A 19,656-nucleotide genomic window follows, 5' to 3' on the forward strand; every position below is an offset into this window, starting at 1 on the left:
CTGTTTCACACATACCTCCTGTGCGGCACTTTGCTCCATGCATTTGTTCCTGAATGTGCTCATGCATGAGACTACACAGAAGTAGGGTGCTCACTTTGCATTGCCATAAAAAGGGAAATGTGCCATTGAAAAACAGGATACATAAACTTCGCATGTGCTGATTTATATGTATAGATGCAAAGAATTGCTATAAATTTAAAAAGAAAAACTTCATTTACATTTTTTAAAAAGCCTACATTGCTCTGCTTTTTAAAAAAGACTCAACCCACAGCTCTTGAGAGCTTCACAAATGGTGTTCTAGACAGCATCATGTTGTAAGGCTATATCGAGGGTCTATGGCCTATTGGAGGACACCAGAAACTAAGGCTGAGATGAAGCTGCAAGGTTTTCAAAAACATACAAACTAGAATATGTACCATTCAGTCATCTCTTAATTATTTTCAGATAAAAAAGAGCAAGACACAAAACCTTGCTTGCCCCCCCCCCAAGAGCAAGGGACAAATCCCACTCTCCCCACCACCACCACCACCACCACAAGGGATTACGGAGGAAAGTCAATCTCCTGCATTTATTTGGCAGGCTTAATCTACTCTAGAGGTGCTCTGTGCCTATAAATTTCATCCACTTTGGCTAAAAGGAGGAAATGTTATATATGGCTGCCCCCGTTCTATGGGATAACATTCCCGTTGAGATATAACAGGTGCCCACTATCTGTGCTTTTCAGAAACCATTGAAGACATTTTTGTTCCAATGGGCTATCCCAGCTAGATGGGTTTCTGCCACAGATGTCTATTTTGTATTGTTTTTTTAAAAATATCTCTTTTGTTTGGGTGTGTTTTTAACTGCGGTATGGGTTTTGTTTGCTTGTGCTGTCTTTTTTGCACATTGCCTTGAGATGATTGTGTGATTAATAAATGAATGGCAATAATAACAATAATGCCATTTCTACATTCCCCTTTATAGTGAATGGGTTAGCTAGCCATGCCCTTTTCCAGGATACTCTGTTCCATTCTCTCCCGTCACCTGGCTTCCATTCCCACCCCGGCACTCAGCATGCTCTAGCCACTGAACCTGTTTAATCCTCACTTGGGTTCTTACACTTCTGGTTTAGCACAAGAAACCTGGAAAGTACGCCTATAAAAGGCAGGTACCTTTTCACCTGATGTCTTGGTACCAAATGGGGGGAGCTACCACTTGGAAAGCTCAGTCTGCACTGACAAGATAGTCAGCTCAGTCAGAAGCTCTCTGAACATGTGAGTACACCCAGTTCCCCAAACGCTCAAGGGGTCGGAGCACTTTCCCTAGAATGAAAGACTAAAAGGTTTAGGACTTGTTAGCTTTTTCAAAAGGAAATGACTACCTGGGACAGGCGTGTGGAATACAGAATGGAATATAGATAGAATTCTGATTAGCATGGGAGATTAGATAGAAATATATCCTTTTCTCCCTTTTGCACAGTACTAGAATTCGGGGTCACCTAGTTAAGCTGATTGGCAGTACATTCAGGAGTGACAAAAGATGCAGCTTTTCACACAGTGCAAAAATGGCTAATGGAAATTCACTACCTCAAGGCTGCTGATGCTGCAGAAAGAACGAAAGTGTTATACGGGGGGATTGTAGCTCCATTGTAGAGCACATGCTTTGCATGCAGAAGGCCCCTGGCATCATCAGTTAAAAAAGGATAGGGTAATGGGGAAACACCTCTGCCTGAGACCCAGAAACATTGCTGCCATTCAGAGCAGATAATACTAGGCTGGATGGACCAATACTCTGACCTGGTATAAGATAGCTTCTTATGTTCATATAGCACTTTATACTGACCAAATGACCCATTAAAACTTGTGCAGTCATCTATCCGGAAATCGCTTTTATATGACTCTGTTTAGGTAATAGCAAGCCTGATTGCAATTCCCCTCAGTCTGCAATACCCTCAGATTGTAGTGCCCTCAGTATCGTTAGATAAAAATTATTATTAAATTGAAGGGACATGATCCAGTTAACGGTAAGTCTCATTAGTTTCCATGGGAGAGGAATGCAGCTGAGGATGTCGCTGACGGTGGAGGTTTCACAGTCCAGGCAGAGGCGGGGGAGGAGAAGCAGCAATGCCGGTTGTGTGAAGCCACCCTTGGCACTTGTGCTCTCACAGAACCGCCGGGCCGTCTGGCAGATTGGCTTGGTGAAGCTGACAATGAGGCCTTCGCGGACCCCCTGGGCTGCAGAATTCGCCCTTAGAAGACGGATTGTTAGAGAAAGTGATGTCCTTGGCAGTGGTGTATGTGCTTAACTCTCTCCCAATGGAATCTATGGGAATTAAAAGTGCATAACGTAGGCTGGATCGTGACATTTCAATGTAATAACTTTTTTCTAACAACACTTCCTGTTGCGCTTTTAAGGTACAAGAATGTCTCGTTCCTTTGCCTACCTCTCAACAACCCTTTGAGGTAGGTCACAACTTCCCCATCTTATAGTCAGAGAACTGAGGGCCATCCAATGTATTCATGACAGAGTAAGGTGTCAACCCCCATTCTCCCAGGCTCAAGGGAGGTTGTAATCTGCAACCACTTGCTGCAGAAAAAAACCCAGCTAATTAGACTTAGAGGAATATGACCCAAGTATCACATTCTGGTTATTTGCAAATAAAATTTGCATTTGGTTTCAATCGATAATACGGTTTGGTCCTTTTATGTCAGTTACTTGGGGTTTCTTAAGCAAATTATCCACAGAAAGTGTATATTGTATATAAATGGCATGCATTGCATTTTACTTTGGCTGCAGCGTGGTGCTGGTGGCAGAATACAAGGCTTTCCTGAAAGTACAAGTTTCGGAATGTTCATGCTCTAGATTGACTAGAGGCATGCAGAAATTCAGATGCTCAAGACTGATTGACACATTGAATTAAATAATAAGGAAAAGTCTAGATAGGGCAAACAGCACACCAAATAAGCATTTGTAATAGGAAGTAAGAAGGGAAAATGAGTGCCCTAAAAGCAAGTGAATAATATTATCTCTTCAAATGAATACTTGGCTGGAAAAAAAGGAGAGAGCTCTTTTTGTGATTTTAAGAGGGCATAACCTCATCAAAATTTCAACTCCAGTCTCACATTCTCATCACACTATGAATTTTAATTGCTATCGAACAAAATGCTATTAAGAGAGGTGAAGTAAAATGTCTACAAAATCTCTTTCTTTCTTTCTTTCTTTCTTTCTTTCTTTCTTTCTTTCTTTCTTTCTTTCTTTCTTTCTTTTTTGAATGGTTGATTTTAAACTAGGCATCAATCCATCTGTTGGCCTGTTAACATACTAAGCAATCTCCTTTTTTAAGGAGGAAAAGGATAGATACAAATATATGCTTGTGAGAAATAATAGGTAAGTATACATGAAGCGTTCAATATACATTCCAATTCCAAAGAAAGGGGATTGCAGAGAATGCAGTAATTATTGAACTATTGCCTTAATATCCCATGCAAGTAAAGTAATGCTCAAGATCCTACAACAAAGGCTCTTACCATATATGGAGCAAGAAATGCCAGATGTCCAAGCCAGATTTAGAAAGGGAAGAGGTATCAGAGATCATATCGCAAACATACGTTGGATAATGGAACAGACCAAGGAATTTTAGAAGGAAATCACCCTGTGCTTTATAGATTACAGCAAAGCCTTTGATTGTGTAGATCACAAAAAACTATGGAATGCTTTAAAAGAAATGGGGGTGCCACAGCATCTGATTGTCCTGATGTGCAACCTATACTCTGGACAAGAGGCTACTGTAAGGACAGAATATGGAGAAACCCATTGGTTCTCCATCGGAAAGGGTGTAAGACAGGGGTGTATTTTATCATGCTACTTATTTAATCTATATACAGAACAGAACATATGGAAAGTGGGATTGGACCAAGAAGAAGGAGGTGTGAAAATTGGAGAGACAAATATCAATAATTTAAGATATGAAGACAATACCATACTACTAGCAGAAACCAGTAATGATTTGAAACGAATGCTGTTGGAAGTTAAAGCTTGTCAAGGATTATCAATACCTTGGCAAAGTCATTAACCAAACTGGAAACAATAGTCAAGAAATCAGAAGAAGGCTAGGTCTGGGGAGGGCAGCTATGAGAGAACTAGAAAAGGTCCTCAAATGCAAAGATGTATCACTGAACACTAAAGTCAGGATCATTCAGACCATGGTATTCCCCATCTCTATGTATGGATGTGAAAGTTGGACAGTGAAAAAAGTGGATAAGAGAAAAATCAACTCATTTGAAATGTGGTGTTGGAGGAGAGCTTTGCACATACCATGGACTGCGAAAAAGACAAATAATTGGGTGTTAGAACAAATTAAACCAGAACTGTTACTAGAAGCTATAATGATGAAACTGAGATTATCATACTTTGGACACATCGTGAGAAGACATGATTCACTAGAAAAGACAATAATGCTGGGAAAAACAGAAGGGAGTAGAAAGAGAGGAAGGCCAAACAAGAGATGGATTGATTCCATAAAGGAAGCCACAGACCTGAACTTACAAGATCTGAACACGGTGGTTTATAACAGATGCTATTGGAGGTCGCTGATTCATAGGGTCGCCATAAGTTGTAATCGACTTGAAGGCACATAACAACAACAACAATACATGAATATTGACTGCTAGACCCCTACCGCCTTGAAACAAGTCGTGGTTGCAAAAGATCCATAAACTATCACAAAAATCCCCATTCCCTATGCATTATTTGGACGAACTGCTCTTTCATATACCCTGATAAAACACCTTGCAAATATTTCAAACATATACATAACTTTAAAAAACGGAAACAAGTACAGGCTCCCAGATCATTACACAGTAATACTTCAGCTGACAATTCCTTAACAAAGTCTTTTTTGGGGGGAGGGGGGGGAGAGAGAGAGAGAGAGAGAGAGAGAAATGAAGCACGGGGGGTGGCAGCTGCCCCTTGCCTGCCTGCTCAAGTATATGGAAAGGAGAACTGTGCTCAAGGCTTTAGATTGCTATAGCAAGATGCTACATGATAAAAGACAAAAAAAAAAAAAGGCAGGCATCCCTAGATGGATTTTGGAAGACGCCTTCAAGTGGTCTGTTTGCAAGGCTTACCTGACCTGGTTGTTTTATTTCAGACATGCATATTGTTAGTTATGAATAAAGTTTGCTGAAATATGTTGAACTGCTCTTCTTTTTTGTGGTGTAGGAACCTATCCCTATTCTTTCCATATTATTCCTTCCTCTGGTATCAAAGCTTCAGTTAAAGAAGCATGTCCAGGAATGCATCTGCTTCATTAACTGAGGCATTACCGCACAACACACAGAGCTACAGCTGCTCCGCTTCAGCACAGTGTATCATATTGACAGCAAAAGTGTGACCTGCCCCTTGCTGGCAAAAGCAATGCAAGATCAAATTTTGCAGAATGCAAATGAAATCCCAGAAGGCAGAGTGCTACCTCCTGGGACTCAAAGATGCTTGTTCTGGTTCCTCAGTCAGCTCAGCAGACCAAACTTTGTGGGCTACCATCTAGGATATAGTACCAGCCAACCCAAATATTGTCAAATGGCCCCACAAGTCAATGTGGATCCACTGCAGGGGCCTGGCACCCACAAGGTGGTTCTGGGCAAGAATCCAATAACCCCCATAAACATCATTCCAAGCTCATTGAAGGGCCAGATATTATCATGGTCATCATCACCAGTTGCCACATTTCTAATAATGATATACAAATGATGTCAAGGTTTAATTGAACATATTATTTTTCTTAAATGTATTTGCAAGAATTAAATTTTTTTTCCACATAAGCTCATAACCTACAGAATATATAATACTCACTAAATGGTCTTGTGTGGCTTTATAACATCCTCATGCATATTATTGTTATCACCATCATCATCTGATACAACATTTCTAATAACGACATCACTGACATTCTTGAAAATAATCCCTGAGAACTGAACATCTCACAGGCATGAATCCTAACAATGATTATTATGTATCTTCATACCCTTGTATGCTCATGAAAAAAAACCTGTGATAACCAGAAGGCAGCTTTATAGCACCATTGGCTTACATGAAAGATGCAATGTGGGTTAAGTGGTTGCTATCACATACATTTATGCCTTGGTACACTAATCACAGTTGCAAAGCCTGTGGATCCCATCCAAAAGGGAAAGTTCCCAGGGCTGATAAAAATAGAAAAAAATGACTTAAGCACATTAACCAGGAAACAATAACCAATCGCTGCTGTAATTTGTCCATTATGATATAAGGATTTAATAGGGAAATTATGAAAGCACACTGCAATACGAGAGAAATGGCTATTGTTTTCGGCAGGGAGATTTTCTGAGAATCAAGTTCTTTAAAAGCTCGGAGCACAAAGTGCTCTTAAAAAAGCAGATCACCCTTGCATGTCAAGACAACGCAGGCAGCTCTGAACTACCTTCCCCTGAACATTCAGCAACATCTGATATATTGTTATTTAAACAAAATTTTAACAGCTAGGGAGGGATGTGTATGGGACTGTTTTAGTTCTAATACACCTGTAACTGAGTCTAAGCCTATTTATTTAGAAGTAAATCCTACTGCAATCAGTGGAAGTTTGTTTAGTGTGTTTAGTACTGCAGCTGTTGTTTCCATTTCAGTTATAATATAAATTGGTGTTATGTTCATCAAGGCTAAGGAATATGGCAGGACAGACAGTGTGGGCATTATCTAACCCAGCCTTCTACAGCCTGGTGTCCTCCAGATGTTTTCACTACTATCAGCGCCAGCCAGTGTAGCCAGTGATAGGGGTGATGGGAGTTGTAGTCCAACAACATCTGGAGAGCTCCAGGTTAGGAAAGATAAAGCTAACAAAACCTAGGCACTTGAAAATCTTACTGACTTCAATGAGAGAGTATTACTTGCTCCTAAAAAATTAAAACATTATACGCCTTGAACATTTCAGAATGTTGCTTGGTTAACCTGCAAAAACTGGAAGAGGAATTGAAACTTTGGAATACATTTTAAATTTTAATTATCAATAGCGCCTTACTCCATTCTAGAGCACCCATATTTACTTGCTTGCTTTCCAAATAATTGAAAGATGGCAGAGGGCAGTTTGCAAGAGCAAAGGGAATACTGGATAGTGAAATACAAGCAGTTGCCCGCATATATGTTGGTTCCAGAAGATAGTTGTAGCATCTGGGCTCAGGGGTAATACTTTGCATGCAGAAGGTCTCATCCCGGTATATCCAGGCAAGACTGGGAGACCCCCGTCCGAACCTTTGGAGAGCCGCTGCCGGACAGTGTAGACAATATTGAGCTAGATGAACCAACGATCTGGCTCTGTATAAGGCAGCTTCCTAGGTTCCTGTAAGAAGCCTTCTTATACTCTGTCCTGCACAGAAGGAGCCAATGGCCAGCCTGGATGGAGTTAGTGCGGAAGGTTCTGTAATGATGCAGCTCACCATATGGGGCAGTGGTCTGCAATTCCTGACAGGCCTGGGGGTAATGAATACCCTAGGGTTATCCTAGGGCCCCTGTTCTTGTCAGCTAAGCCTAACCCAAGAGATCTATGATTGGACCTCCTGACGTTTTTTCTTCTTCTTCTTCTAATTAAATACAGCCATAGGAGCTATCCATTTGATTGGAGCAGCAGTGCTCATGTGTGAGCTCGTGTTTAACCCTTTCCCCCCGTGCTGGTTTTCCCAATCAAAACAATCCCATTCCAAATCCCTCCCAATCCAATTCCCTCCCTTGAGGATGCAGTTTGCCCTGTGTGGGGTGGTGGTGGAGGACCTGTAATAGTAGTCCAAGGCAAAGTGATTTTGTTTGGGAAACTGGCACTGGAGAAAGGGTTAAAACAGTCCCTTCCCCAGCACCACCACTTCTTCAATCATGGGGGGGATGGTAGTCCCGCACAACCTGCATTTAATAAAAAAAAAAATTAAAACCTTCTACTGAATACTGAAAAAAACAAAATTCATGCTTTTGTAAATGTTGGATCATGTTATTTACATGATTTAAAAATATCGATGTCTGTGTTTGAAAATACAATGCCATTTAAAAAAAAGGAGAAAAAATAAATTTGGGAGACAGTCACAGATCTTCCACATAACATATAGTTTAGCCCTTAAAACTCAGGTCTAACACTCAACTGTTATGCAAGGGCTTCTGTCATTGCTTTCTCCCTCCTCTCCCCACACTGTCATCTCCACAAATCTTTATTAAAAGATGTTTCATTTGGAAAAGAAGACCAATGAACCTCTTTAAATCAGCACTACATCCCTATAGGTACATTGTCCCCAACCAGGCTGGTTAGGAATCCTCATTTTATTCTAGTTCAGTAACTGAGACTTAAGAACAGAAGTGGAAACAAAATCAAAGAAAGGGAATATTGTGCTTGGCACGAGACGTAAATGCTGCTAAAGAGAGTTCCCAATAATGTTTTAAAAAACACAGAATTTCCTACACTCACATTTGCTCAACCATTTTACTGCCAGACGCCCGCACAGAGCAAGAAGAAAGGCGAGGGAACAAAATTATTCTTGCTTTGCAGTGGTACAAATTCTTGTTTGATGAGAATGCTGCAAGACTGTACTGTCTGAAATAAGCCAAAAAAGATCATTGCTCACTATATTCAGTCTTCCTATGAGCAGCCATATTTAACTCTCTTAATACTCTTGGCCTATATCAGCATGCCTACCTTTTCCTTGGGGAACCTTGGAACAACAAGAAAGATCTATCCGTTTTCAACCTAACACAGGAATTAGCTGCCACGCACATTTTTCATTTTAGATTTAAGTTCCAGTTCTCTGTCAAGCTGAGGCATGAACCGTTTTTACACAAGGAAATTCAGGATCCAGTAATCAAGCGTTGAAAACAAGAGCTCCTGGCTCCCAGAGGAGGAGTAAGCATTGAGGAGGGGGGCCGAAGAGGGACCAGATCCTTTCTCAACCAGTATGAAGGGAAGCACCCTGGGCCTTCTAAGCTTAACTTTCTCCTGTAACATAGAATCAGATAGCTAGGAGGGACCTCCAAAGTCAACTACTCCAACCCCCTGCCAATGGAGGAAATCCACTTCTACAGCATCCGTAATAGGTGGGATTACTAGGTGAGTAGGGAGGATCACCACAGTTTTACAGAATGTAGAGTGGCAAGAGGTTGCTAATAGAAATAGTGATAAATTTACCTGTTGGCATTTAAAGATGAACCTACCTAATTTTCACTTTCCAAAACAATACGAGAACTGAAACACAGCCATACTTCAAAATTCACTTCTCTGAATTTTGCAACGCAGTTTTCCAGCCAAGTAACGGGTACAAAAATGCATATATACAAAACATGTGAATAAAAATGCATATATTAATGAAAATATTATATCAATATGCATTATAATCAGGGATATTGCTTTGCAAACATGTGCACATTAGGAGAAATTCTCACAGAAATGATACTGAATTTTCATGAGGACTTGTTTTTTTTAAAAAATCGCAAACTGATGTGGAAATGTGGAGAACTGAAGAGTGGAAAGATGAGAACCTAAGAGAAACCAAAACTGACACATTAGCCCATCCCTATTTGCTAAAGACAGATAGTGGCAAGTGGCCAATGCAGTGATGCTATTGTTGCTCAATGTTATAGTTACCCAACACTATCATGTCCCTGCAGGGTCTTCTCCCTCCCATTGGCATAAATCTTCTTTCTGGTAGCACCAAAGTAGCCTTGGTTATCAATACAGAAAAGATCTGTAGTGAACTTCTTGAACTAGGACTAAAAGCTTTACATCAGTAGATTAACCAACTAAATATTTAACCCTTTTTAATGGATAAGCCCTTTTTAAATAAGTTAAGATCACTCCTGCTGATTAACAAATAGCACAATAGATCATGAAAAAGAAAATACTAAAAATGGCCAATCCTAACAGTAGCTGGAGAGTTTTATTTACACATTGTAAGCTATCTTCATGTTTTCTCCAATATAGGAACCTGGAACAAAAGGCTGCAGTGTTGAGCGCTCCTGTTCAGGGCCCTTTTCCAGAGTACTCTATTCTATCCCCCCTTCCCAGTTTTCCATTACTCTCCTCCCCAACGGTCAGTGCACATTCTGTGCCTACACAGCATGCTCATTCCTCAGAGGGCTGTTTAGGTGTTCTATCCTACCTTACCCCTCCCCCCCAGGTTCTTTTGTAGTTCTGTAAATCTTGGCGTTCTCTAAGTCTCTTGATCAGCAGCAGCATGTGTGTGTGCTGGGGGGGATGTGTAGAGCAGTGGTGCCACCCTTCTGGCTTCAGCAGAGCTACTGCTTGCTGGGTCAGGATGGGGTAGTGATAGAGTCAGCGGAGTTCTAGGTTGGCAGAAGCCCACAGGTGCATGCACAACAATTCCACCAACCCGGAACTCCCTCAAATCTACCACCGCCTTGCCTCATTCTTCTTCCGGCTAGCAGCAGTGCCCCCATCGCTGCTTCTCTCTCTTGTACATGGGTGGTGCAGTTTTGGTTACATAAGAACTGGCACAGAATGTGCTATTAGTATATGCAATAGCAATGATAATGAGGGTTTGGTAATACACAGATATTTATCTATTTCTTCATCTGATGCATGTCATGTCTTCATACCTCTGTTCAGACAACATGTTCCGTTACCATTCCATACTACAGCAACACACACAATCCAGAAAATTTAAAGAATGAACACATCTTTAATCTCAGTCACTCCATTTTAGCAAGTAAAATATTGTCTACCAATTAAATCAATTCATATTTGTGAGATAAACACAAAATAATTTTGTAAACACTGTGGAGCAATCAACCTTTACTCTTCGCTGTGATTCTGATCCATCTCAGTGCCAACACATCTGCAATTGGCATTGGGGAAGCAAAGCTTCCATTCACTCCATTTGGAGCTTTTTTTGAATGTAACTAGCAGGTCCAGAGACACTAATCCAAATGGGGAGCATGGGGGAGGTAAACCTCCCCTAACCACCACCACCCCAAATTCCAGGATCACAATTTATTTTTAGAAAGTCATTCACACAGCTGCAGATTGTGTGCAAGTGGCATCTCATCTGGTTTGGCCCCAAGTGTGCACTTTAAAACATGTCCAGAATCCTCTGCAAAACACTGGCTTCCCATGACAGATTCAATGATTCATTGGCAGATTAACTGATGTGGAAAGGATTCCCTGAAGGTAAAAAAGGTAGAAGACATTGCTGTAAGAGATAATGGGCTACATTTCCCTCTTTCCCAGAATGTTATGCATACCGTTTCTTCTTTAACAGTATCTCTCTAGATGTCTATTCAAGAAAACATCTGTCTTCATTCATTAGAATCTCAAATCTAATAAAACTATTCTCAACAGGAACAGAAGGACGTCAGGATAAATCTCATGTTTGGGGTTTAATTTGAACTTTCCATGTATCCTTCCATTATTGTTTTATGTTGAACTAAGAAATGCTATGAATTGAATGTTTTCTATCCAAACTAATCTAAATTACGCCAAGACAACGGATTGGGCTAGTGCCTTTTGAAAGCGAATACCATTGTTTACTGAAGCTCTTTTTCTCCACCCCAAATTTCACTCTAAACCACAGTCTTTCTAGGAATAATCGACCCATTACAAGCTGAAGTAATGAAAGTATATAACTGGGAAAGAAATAAAAACTTAGGGAAGAAAACAATTCAGCTCCGTAGTAATAACTAGGGGATACCACTTTGACCAGAAATAGGTGAGTTCAAGGTCACAATAGTCTCCACACTGGAGCTATACACTCAATCGCCACAACTGTGGTGATTGGTATAATTGTGGCACCTTAAGAAAGGGCTGAGATTACAGTACAAGCAATGGTGACCACATGTACAATCCCTACATGAGGTCACTAATGGTCATAAATAGTGCTTCCTTCTAAATGCTGTTGAGCTGTGAGTCCAGTGGCAGCTCCCATGCACTCCTAAAGTGTTCATGGAGGGGTGGGGTGCTGTGTGAAAAGGCTTTTTGAGATGGGGAATACCTAATTGCCATCAACTGTAGGATCATTCTTTTAAGACAGGCTCTTCCCTTATGATTCATGCTATCAGGTTGCTGGATTTCTTCAAGCTGTCAAAATACAACCAAGCTGTATGAGAATCACTGCCAACATATCGCTACTTTCAGTAAAGCCCTTGAGTAGACGTAAGTACTGAACCATCCAAATCTCATTTTTACAGATTTACTTTAGCACTGGAAGAGCAGCATACCACACATATCAGCCAAGTAGTAACAAATGAATGGAATTACACAGCACCGCTGCATACAGCTAATTAAACAATTCTATCTACTACTGCCTGGCAGATCTTCCCTGACAAATCTTATATAATTTCTGAAGTGGTGGATCTAAATGCTCATAAATATTTACTCTGCAGGAATGAAAAGGGGCTGTAGAACTTAATTTTAAATATCAGAATAAAGTGTGTCATTGAAAAAGAATTAAATACTTAAATGAAAATTACCTAGGCATATACAGGACACGCTCTGCCACAACAAATCCCACCCTGAAGAAGAGGTTGCTAGCTGGTATGAAGGGGAAAACCAGGAACAACAGGCCAACTAGGACTTCTCTGTGTTCCAGTTTCTGCAACAAAACAATAATTAGAGAGACATGAGTGAAAAAGAATGCCAAGTACAGGCAAGACCATAGATCCACCTCTAACGTAACAATATCCACACTTTTTCATCAGTTCCTCTTATTACGGCACTTGAACTGTGTGCTTTAACAATAATAATAAAATGTAAGTGGTTATTTTGCACCATATACTTTCACAGTTGAGTCTTTTAGGTGCAACCTAAAGATTCAGCAACCTTTTTGTATCTGCCTTCCCCACATACCTACTGCAAACAGCAGCCGAGGAAGAGGCAAGGAAATGATAGTATCACGTCATGAGTATTTTCAAATTACATGTTACTGAGGAGACATGGAAGGAAGCAAAGTTGATGATGCCCAAGTATTTCCCATAATGCATAATTTGGTCCTTAGCCACTAAATGCTAGTTTTTAAAGCCCTAAACAACTTAGGTGTCAAATATCTGAAAGACGGCCTCCTTCCCTACAGAACGTCTTGGGTGTTGAGATCAGCAGAGGGGCCCTTTTAATAGTCCCGCCACCCTCAGAAGTTAAGGGGGGCTGACTTGGGGGAGGGCATTCTCTGTGGCAGCCCCTAAGCTGTGGCACTCCCTTCCCACCAAGGTGCATCTGGCAACTTCATTGTACAACTTTCAGAGAATGCTTTTTACCCTGGCCTTTGACACCTGAGCTGTTGTATTTTTAGGGCTCACCCTATTTTCTGTGATTCTGTGGAGGAGGAGGAGGAGGAGGAGGAGGAAGAAGAAGAAGACGAAGAAGAAGAACTGTGCCAGCTTATTTTACTTATCTTTTTATTTTCCTTATCATTGTTATTCCAGTTTTACAGATGGAAAAATGAGGTAGAGGGATAACAACCTGCTTAAGGTTATCCGGAGTTTTCATGTGAGTTGGGATTAGAATGTGAGCCTACCAGATCTTAGTGTGATACTGACCCTGTCTGCATGCAACAGAAAGCCATGGCCTGAAACAAACCATGGTTTACCACAAACATTCCAAACAAACCACAAGCAAAGGTCAAAGTTTGTTCTTGGCTGACTGCTTATGGTTTGTTTGGAGAGAAACAAATCATGAGCTCTGGTTTACACATAATGCTAAGGCAGCCACTCCGTGATTTGTTTCTCAGCTTCAGGCAGGGTAGAGCAAAAGTGGTGTGATTGAGCAGCGTGCACTAACACACTGCTCATTCAGGTTAAACCAGACTAAGGCTTACCATGAAGTTCAAACCAGACTGTGGTCTCCTTTAATTAAATTGAACTATTTACAGATGTATGGGCATTCAGGGTATGTATGTGTTTTTATTGAAACCTGTCCATTCTGTATACTCGGGGATGAGCCCACTACTGTTCTCTCACTCTGGACTTGTTTTGGCACCCAAACTATATTCATGTAGGGCACCCACTTTATCAATGCTGGGAGGAGTGGTTTGGTATTGGCATCCCTTAAGTAAGTGAATTAACTGAGACCTGCTGTTGTGCCAGAAAGATCAAATTAAAAGGATCAAATGCTGTTTATATAAAAAGCTATTTACTGTGTTAGCTTCAAAGGCTATAAGATTGTGGCTTTTTTCACAAACTCATCTCTTTTTTTCCTAAATGCAGCTCTAGAAGAAAGTTAAATAACTTAATAAAATGAAACAAGATCAGAGTACAGTTTTCTGAGCTTTCAAAAACAAGCAACGTACATTACAAACTGAAAGCACTGCTACCACTCAATGTGCTTCCACTACTGTGGGGTTTACACAGTGGGAGCTAAGCTTGGTGATAAATTACTGCTAGAAGATCTAACTACCGTTCCTTCACTATTTCCTCTGAAATGCTTAAATTGGACAGAACAGGCAATTCTGGGGAGAGAACAGTGGGCAGAAACAGGCTAAGTGGCCTTTTCAAAGTTCATTGAGTAGGTATCAGGTATAGTTTTACTCAACATGGGAGCAAATCAAACAGCAGTGGCATAATCTTCATTAAACTAGCAGAGCAAACAGTATCATATTTAACTACTGAAGTTAACATGATAGTATGTCAGCTGCTGCTGGAAAAGGCAGCAAAATGTTGGAAAAGCCCATAGTTAAACTAGGGAATTCACTCCCATCAGAGGTAGTGATGGCCACAAACTTGGATGGCTTTAAAAGAGGATTAGACAAATTCATGGAGGATAAGGCTACTAACCCTGATGGATATGTTCTACCTCCACTGTTGGAGACAATATGCTTCTGAATACCAGTTGCTGGAAACCGGAGGAGAGAACGCTGTAGTATTCAGGTCCTCCTTATGGACTTCCCATAGGCATCTGGTTGGCCACTATGAGAAGAGGATGCTGAACTAGATGGGCCACTGGCCTGATCCAGCAGGCTCTTCTTATATTCTTATCTACATACACATCCCATTTCCAAGACAGAAAGGAAAGGCTAATAAATACAATGGCTGTAAGCACCCTATATCTAACTCAGCTACAATGCCACCAGTAGTCACATGAAATAAAAAACATGGGTGCATTTTGCTGGCAAAAGGAGACATACTTATGCTTTTGTGGCACCACTCTAATCACTTTGGATTGAATGTTCCACTCATACCAATGGACGATAACCTGTTGTGCAAAGCAGACACGATTTCTGGGATATGTGTGTGCACTGTCAATGGCTGAACATGGATTATACCTCCTCAAACAACCGTATCCTCTTACATAGCAAATTCCACCCATTGTAAATGACTGCATTACCTATAGGTAGAGCTACAGCTGGCACTGCTATACAGTAAACTCAGCTGTAGATGGGATTAGATTCCTGGCCATGAATTTCTACTTGCAGCAATCAGAAAGCTCTTCATTTCTCATGAGAAAGAATGAGGTACTTTTTCAACACTGAGTTTCATTATAGTATAGCTGTGGGGGCTAACCTGTATACTCCAGATACTGTTGGGCTCCAGCTCCCATCAACCGAAACTGCCATGGCCAATAATCAGGAGGAGGAGGAGAATAAGTACTTGAACTACGATATGTAACATTAAAGTACACTGATAAACCAAAAATAAAATCAAAGGTGAACTGACCTCACACAAGGATTACATGCATACTTATTATCTACCAAGAAATTACTGCCGCGTTTGGTGGAAGGAGGACAAAGGAAGGGTGGGATATAAATCTAATAAATAAACAAACTTAGGTTAGAACTAGACATTGATTCCATGTTGATTTTCCCATGCTGTCCTTAACATTTAGACTGTTATCACAATGCACAAATGAAAATATGACGCTGCCTTAGTTTGAGTCAAACCCGAAGTACATCTAGTTCAGCACTATCTAGTCCAGCCTTTCCTGGTGCCCTACAGATGTTTTGGACTACAGCTCACATCATCCCTGACCATTAGCCATGATGGCTGGGGCTGATGGGAGTTGAGTCCAAAGTATATGGAAGACACCAGGTTGATGAAGGCAGATCTACTCTGACTGTCCTTCCCAGCTCTGCAAATGGCTATAGAGATTGAGTCTTGGACCTTCTGCATTGTTTAGAATCCGCTTCCCCTAAGCTGTGGGTCCTTCCTTATCCTTCCTCTACATTACCAGCTGTAATAGGGAGGGAGAAATGCAGTGTGCCTATATATTAAAGGAGGCAGGGAAGAATTCAGCCGGAGGGAAAGAACTCAACAAGATTTAAGTTAATTGTTTAAGGCCCTTCTTGCTTGTGCCCCTGCCACCAGGTTTGTAGTGACCAGAGATTAGCTGTATCTAGCTGTGGCTAGAGATGGGCGAATCTGTCAGTTTCGGTTTTTCTCAGTTTCTCATTCTTCCAATCTTAAATTCAGTTTTTTACACTTCTACATCAGTTTGCAATTTTTTTTGGAAAAAAAATAAGTGTCCTCATAAAGAAAGTGTCTTTTTACTAGCTTCATCTGGTAAGACAGCTGCTGCTGTTTCTGGACTGGGATAGCCTGACCACTGTTGTCCACGCACTGGACAGGCTGGATTACTGTAATGCGCTCTATGTGGGGCTGCCCTTGAGGTTGGTTCGGAAGCTGCAGCTGGTGCAAAATGTGGCAGCAATACCGCTCACTGGGACAGGATATCACCAACATGTCACCCCGCTGCTGAAAGAGTTACACTGGCTACCTATTAGCTACCGGGCTAAGTTCAAGGTTCTAGTTTTGGTGTACAAAGCACTATACAGCTTGGGGCCAGGATACCTGAAAGACCATCTTATCCCTCATATATCCAGTCGATCAGTGCACTCTGCATGAGAGGGCCTCCTGCAGATACCGTCTTATCAGGAGGTCCGTTGTGCACAACATAGGAAATGGACCTTTGGTGTAGTGGCACCTGTCCTTTGGAATTCCCTCCCCTTAAATATTAGTCAGATGCCACCTCTGTTATCTTTTCAACACCTACTGAAGACCTTCCTCTTTCAACAAGCCTTTTCAGTGGAGACCTTATCCCAGTTCTGTGTCTGTGTTGGATTGTTTTTTAATATGTTTTTAAACCTTATCCAAAAAAAGAGATGTTTTTAAAGCTTTTCTAAAAAAAAGTTTTTAAAGATGTTTTGTTTTAATATATTTTAAAGTCTGTTTTTATTAAGTTTTTAAAGTGTTTTTAGTGCTTTTGTTTGCCGCCCTGGGCTCCTGCTGGGAGGAAGGGCGGGATATAAATCTAATAAATAAATAAATAAAAATTCATCAGCAGTTTAGTGCAAATTTCGCCTACGATTCACATTTTTGTAGGCAATTTCCCCAAATACATGCATTTTTATGCTCACTTTGTACTAGCATATGCATTTTTTGTACACATTATGTGGCTAGAGAAGTGCATTGCAAAATTAAAGTGTGAACTTCAAAGAATGGCTGTGTTGGTTTGCATATTGTTTCAGAAAGTGCAAATTAGGTAAGTTCACCTTTAAATGTAAACTGGATCAAATTTCTCCCTCATCCCTACACCATTTATGAACACACTTCCCAAGAAGGGTCACGTGCCACACTTTATGGTCTTTCGGCATAGGGTGAAGCCTTTTCGGGGGGGGGGGTTTAGATGCTGAATTTCTAATCTTTAATTCTGTTGACACTGTTATTTTGCTGTTTTAAACTACTGATTTTGCTATCTTATCTACTGTTTCAGTATGATTATATTTTTATTACATTATCGTAGTAAGACATGTAAAGTTGGAAGTTTTTAAAAATTTAATATGAAGAAGAATCGTTTTAGACACAGAAACATGGGACTACTATTTTCGACAACAGTTCAAAAACAATAGGATGTGTATGTAAAATCCAAATGACATTCAAGTCAAATTTGTCTCATCAGTTATCAAATTTTGTAGAAGAAACTGTATGATTTGGGCATATGCATGATGGATTTTATACGTTTCAAATGTTATGCTCATGCTTGGCAATTTGGTGTGTTGGAGGTTGGACAGGGGTAAGTTTACTTCCAAACTCCATGTCTAGAGAGAAGAGATGGGAGAATATTGTCCAAACTAGGCCAACATTTTGTTCCACCTTTAGTTTCTCAAGAAAAGACTAGCGGCTAGGAAATAAGATTACCAGAATATTCTACAAAAATAGGCAAAATCTGAGATATAGAGCGAAGAAATCTAATTGCGCTAGAACAATTCTCTTAAGCATAATCAGCTGCTTAGTGATCACAGCTAATTGTTTAATGAGCACAGCTAGTGACCACCTGAACACCAATTCAATGTTGGATTTTCCAGCAGCAAGCTTTCTTAGGATTTTCAAAGCCTGTTGAAATAGGTCATTTGCACAGCAGTTCCTTCCGAACAACCATCTCTTGCAACATTTTAGGCTTTCCTTTGAGAGCTTCACTCTACCCACAGCAACAAACATTCATATTTGATGCCTAATAAAACTGGGTAGATGTGACAAGGAATCACTAAGAGGCTAGAAACAAGAAAACTGCATGGTGTTATTTTTATGGCCACTTTTCAGTCTATAGTGCACCAGAGCATTTTATAGCACTCAGATTCTAAGAAATATAGCCTCACTGTTCTTCACTGGTACAAACAAACACACACACCTTAAATGCACATGCAGGCATGCACATACACAACAGCAACAGCATCAGTGCCTCATCGAATATCAACACGATCCCACACAATAGCACTGAAACATCCTAGAAACTTAAACCTGTTTTCAGCTGGTTAAATGGCCATGCCATTTCCTAAAGAATCATGGAAACTGTAATTCAACAAAGGAACTGAGCGCTCTCTGCAATGCCCAATTGAAACATGATGGTATGTGGGCAAGAACTTAGCCACTGCATCTCATTTAAACTAACCCTTTGCATGCCATATGAGTACACTAGTGCAGCACGCTGTTCAGGTTATGGATCACTGGTGTGTTAATACTGCATGCAAAGGCAAAGCCACATCACACAGACAGGTTCTTCTTGCTTGCTCAAAACTGGCCTTAAGCGTTCTTAGACCTCTTCTTGGGCTATGGCTCCCAGGGCAGGCAACTTAACTATGTGGTATATGCATATTCTTGCTTTCCTTAAAAAAACCCTCTCACCTTTGTCCTGTTACCAAAAACAAAGAAGAGAAATTTACACATAACAACCACTTATGCATGTGGTGGCTGACTTTCAGCGTGCTCAGGGATGCCCTTGTAATTGCTTAGGCATGCAACATTAACTGGAAGTAGTAGCAGAAAGCAATGGGTTAGAGAAAATAAATTATTGATCCAACCCTGCTGGTCCTTCTTCAGGGAAATCTAAAGCCAATTTAAAAAAAAATGAATTACAGAACTGAAATAGACAATTCAATTCTGCAATCTATTTATTTTGGAAAGTTGCTTGTTCGCTATGCATTTAGACACCTCTTAAGGTATCATTACCAAATTTTGAATGATGGTTCCTGAGACCAAGGAAAAGGTTTTCATCTGTGAATGGATACAATTAGACACCATTTTGAATCAAGATGGTGGAGTGAACCTTTCAAACCTACACTAATTTTAACCACTGATCTCTACTGATATTTTAGTTTCTTAAAGTTACTGAGAAGACCAGTAGGGTTCAAAAGTTAGGTCAAGAAATATCTCTTTTGTCTTCCTCATTGCTCTTTGCTC

At 40.5% G+C, this 19,656-nt stretch overlaps 1 protein-coding gene across 2 annotated transcripts in view; it reads right to left on the bottom strand.

Annotated features, from left to right (window-relative positions):
• TMTC1 (transmembrane O-mannosyltransferase targeting cadherins 1) overlaps positions 1-19,656 on the bottom strand; it is a 228,684-nt gene that overhangs the window by 93,303 nt on the left and 115,725 nt on the right. For both annotated transcript variants that reach the window (XM_061638680.1, XM_061638681.1), the window contains one exon: positions 12,466-12,587. In XM_061638680.1, coding sequence (XP_061494664.1) covers positions 12,466-12,587 — 122 coding nt within the window. The remainder of the gene's footprint in view (positions 1-12,465; positions 12,588-19,656) is intronic.

The sequence above is a fragment of the Rhineura floridana genome, chromosome 8, assembly GCF_030035675.1.
Source record: "Rhineura floridana isolate rRhiFlo1 chromosome 8, rRhiFlo1.hap2, whole genome shotgun sequence".
Taxonomy (NCBI): domain Eukaryota; kingdom Metazoa; phylum Chordata; class Lepidosauria; order Squamata; family Rhineuridae; genus Rhineura; species Rhineura floridana.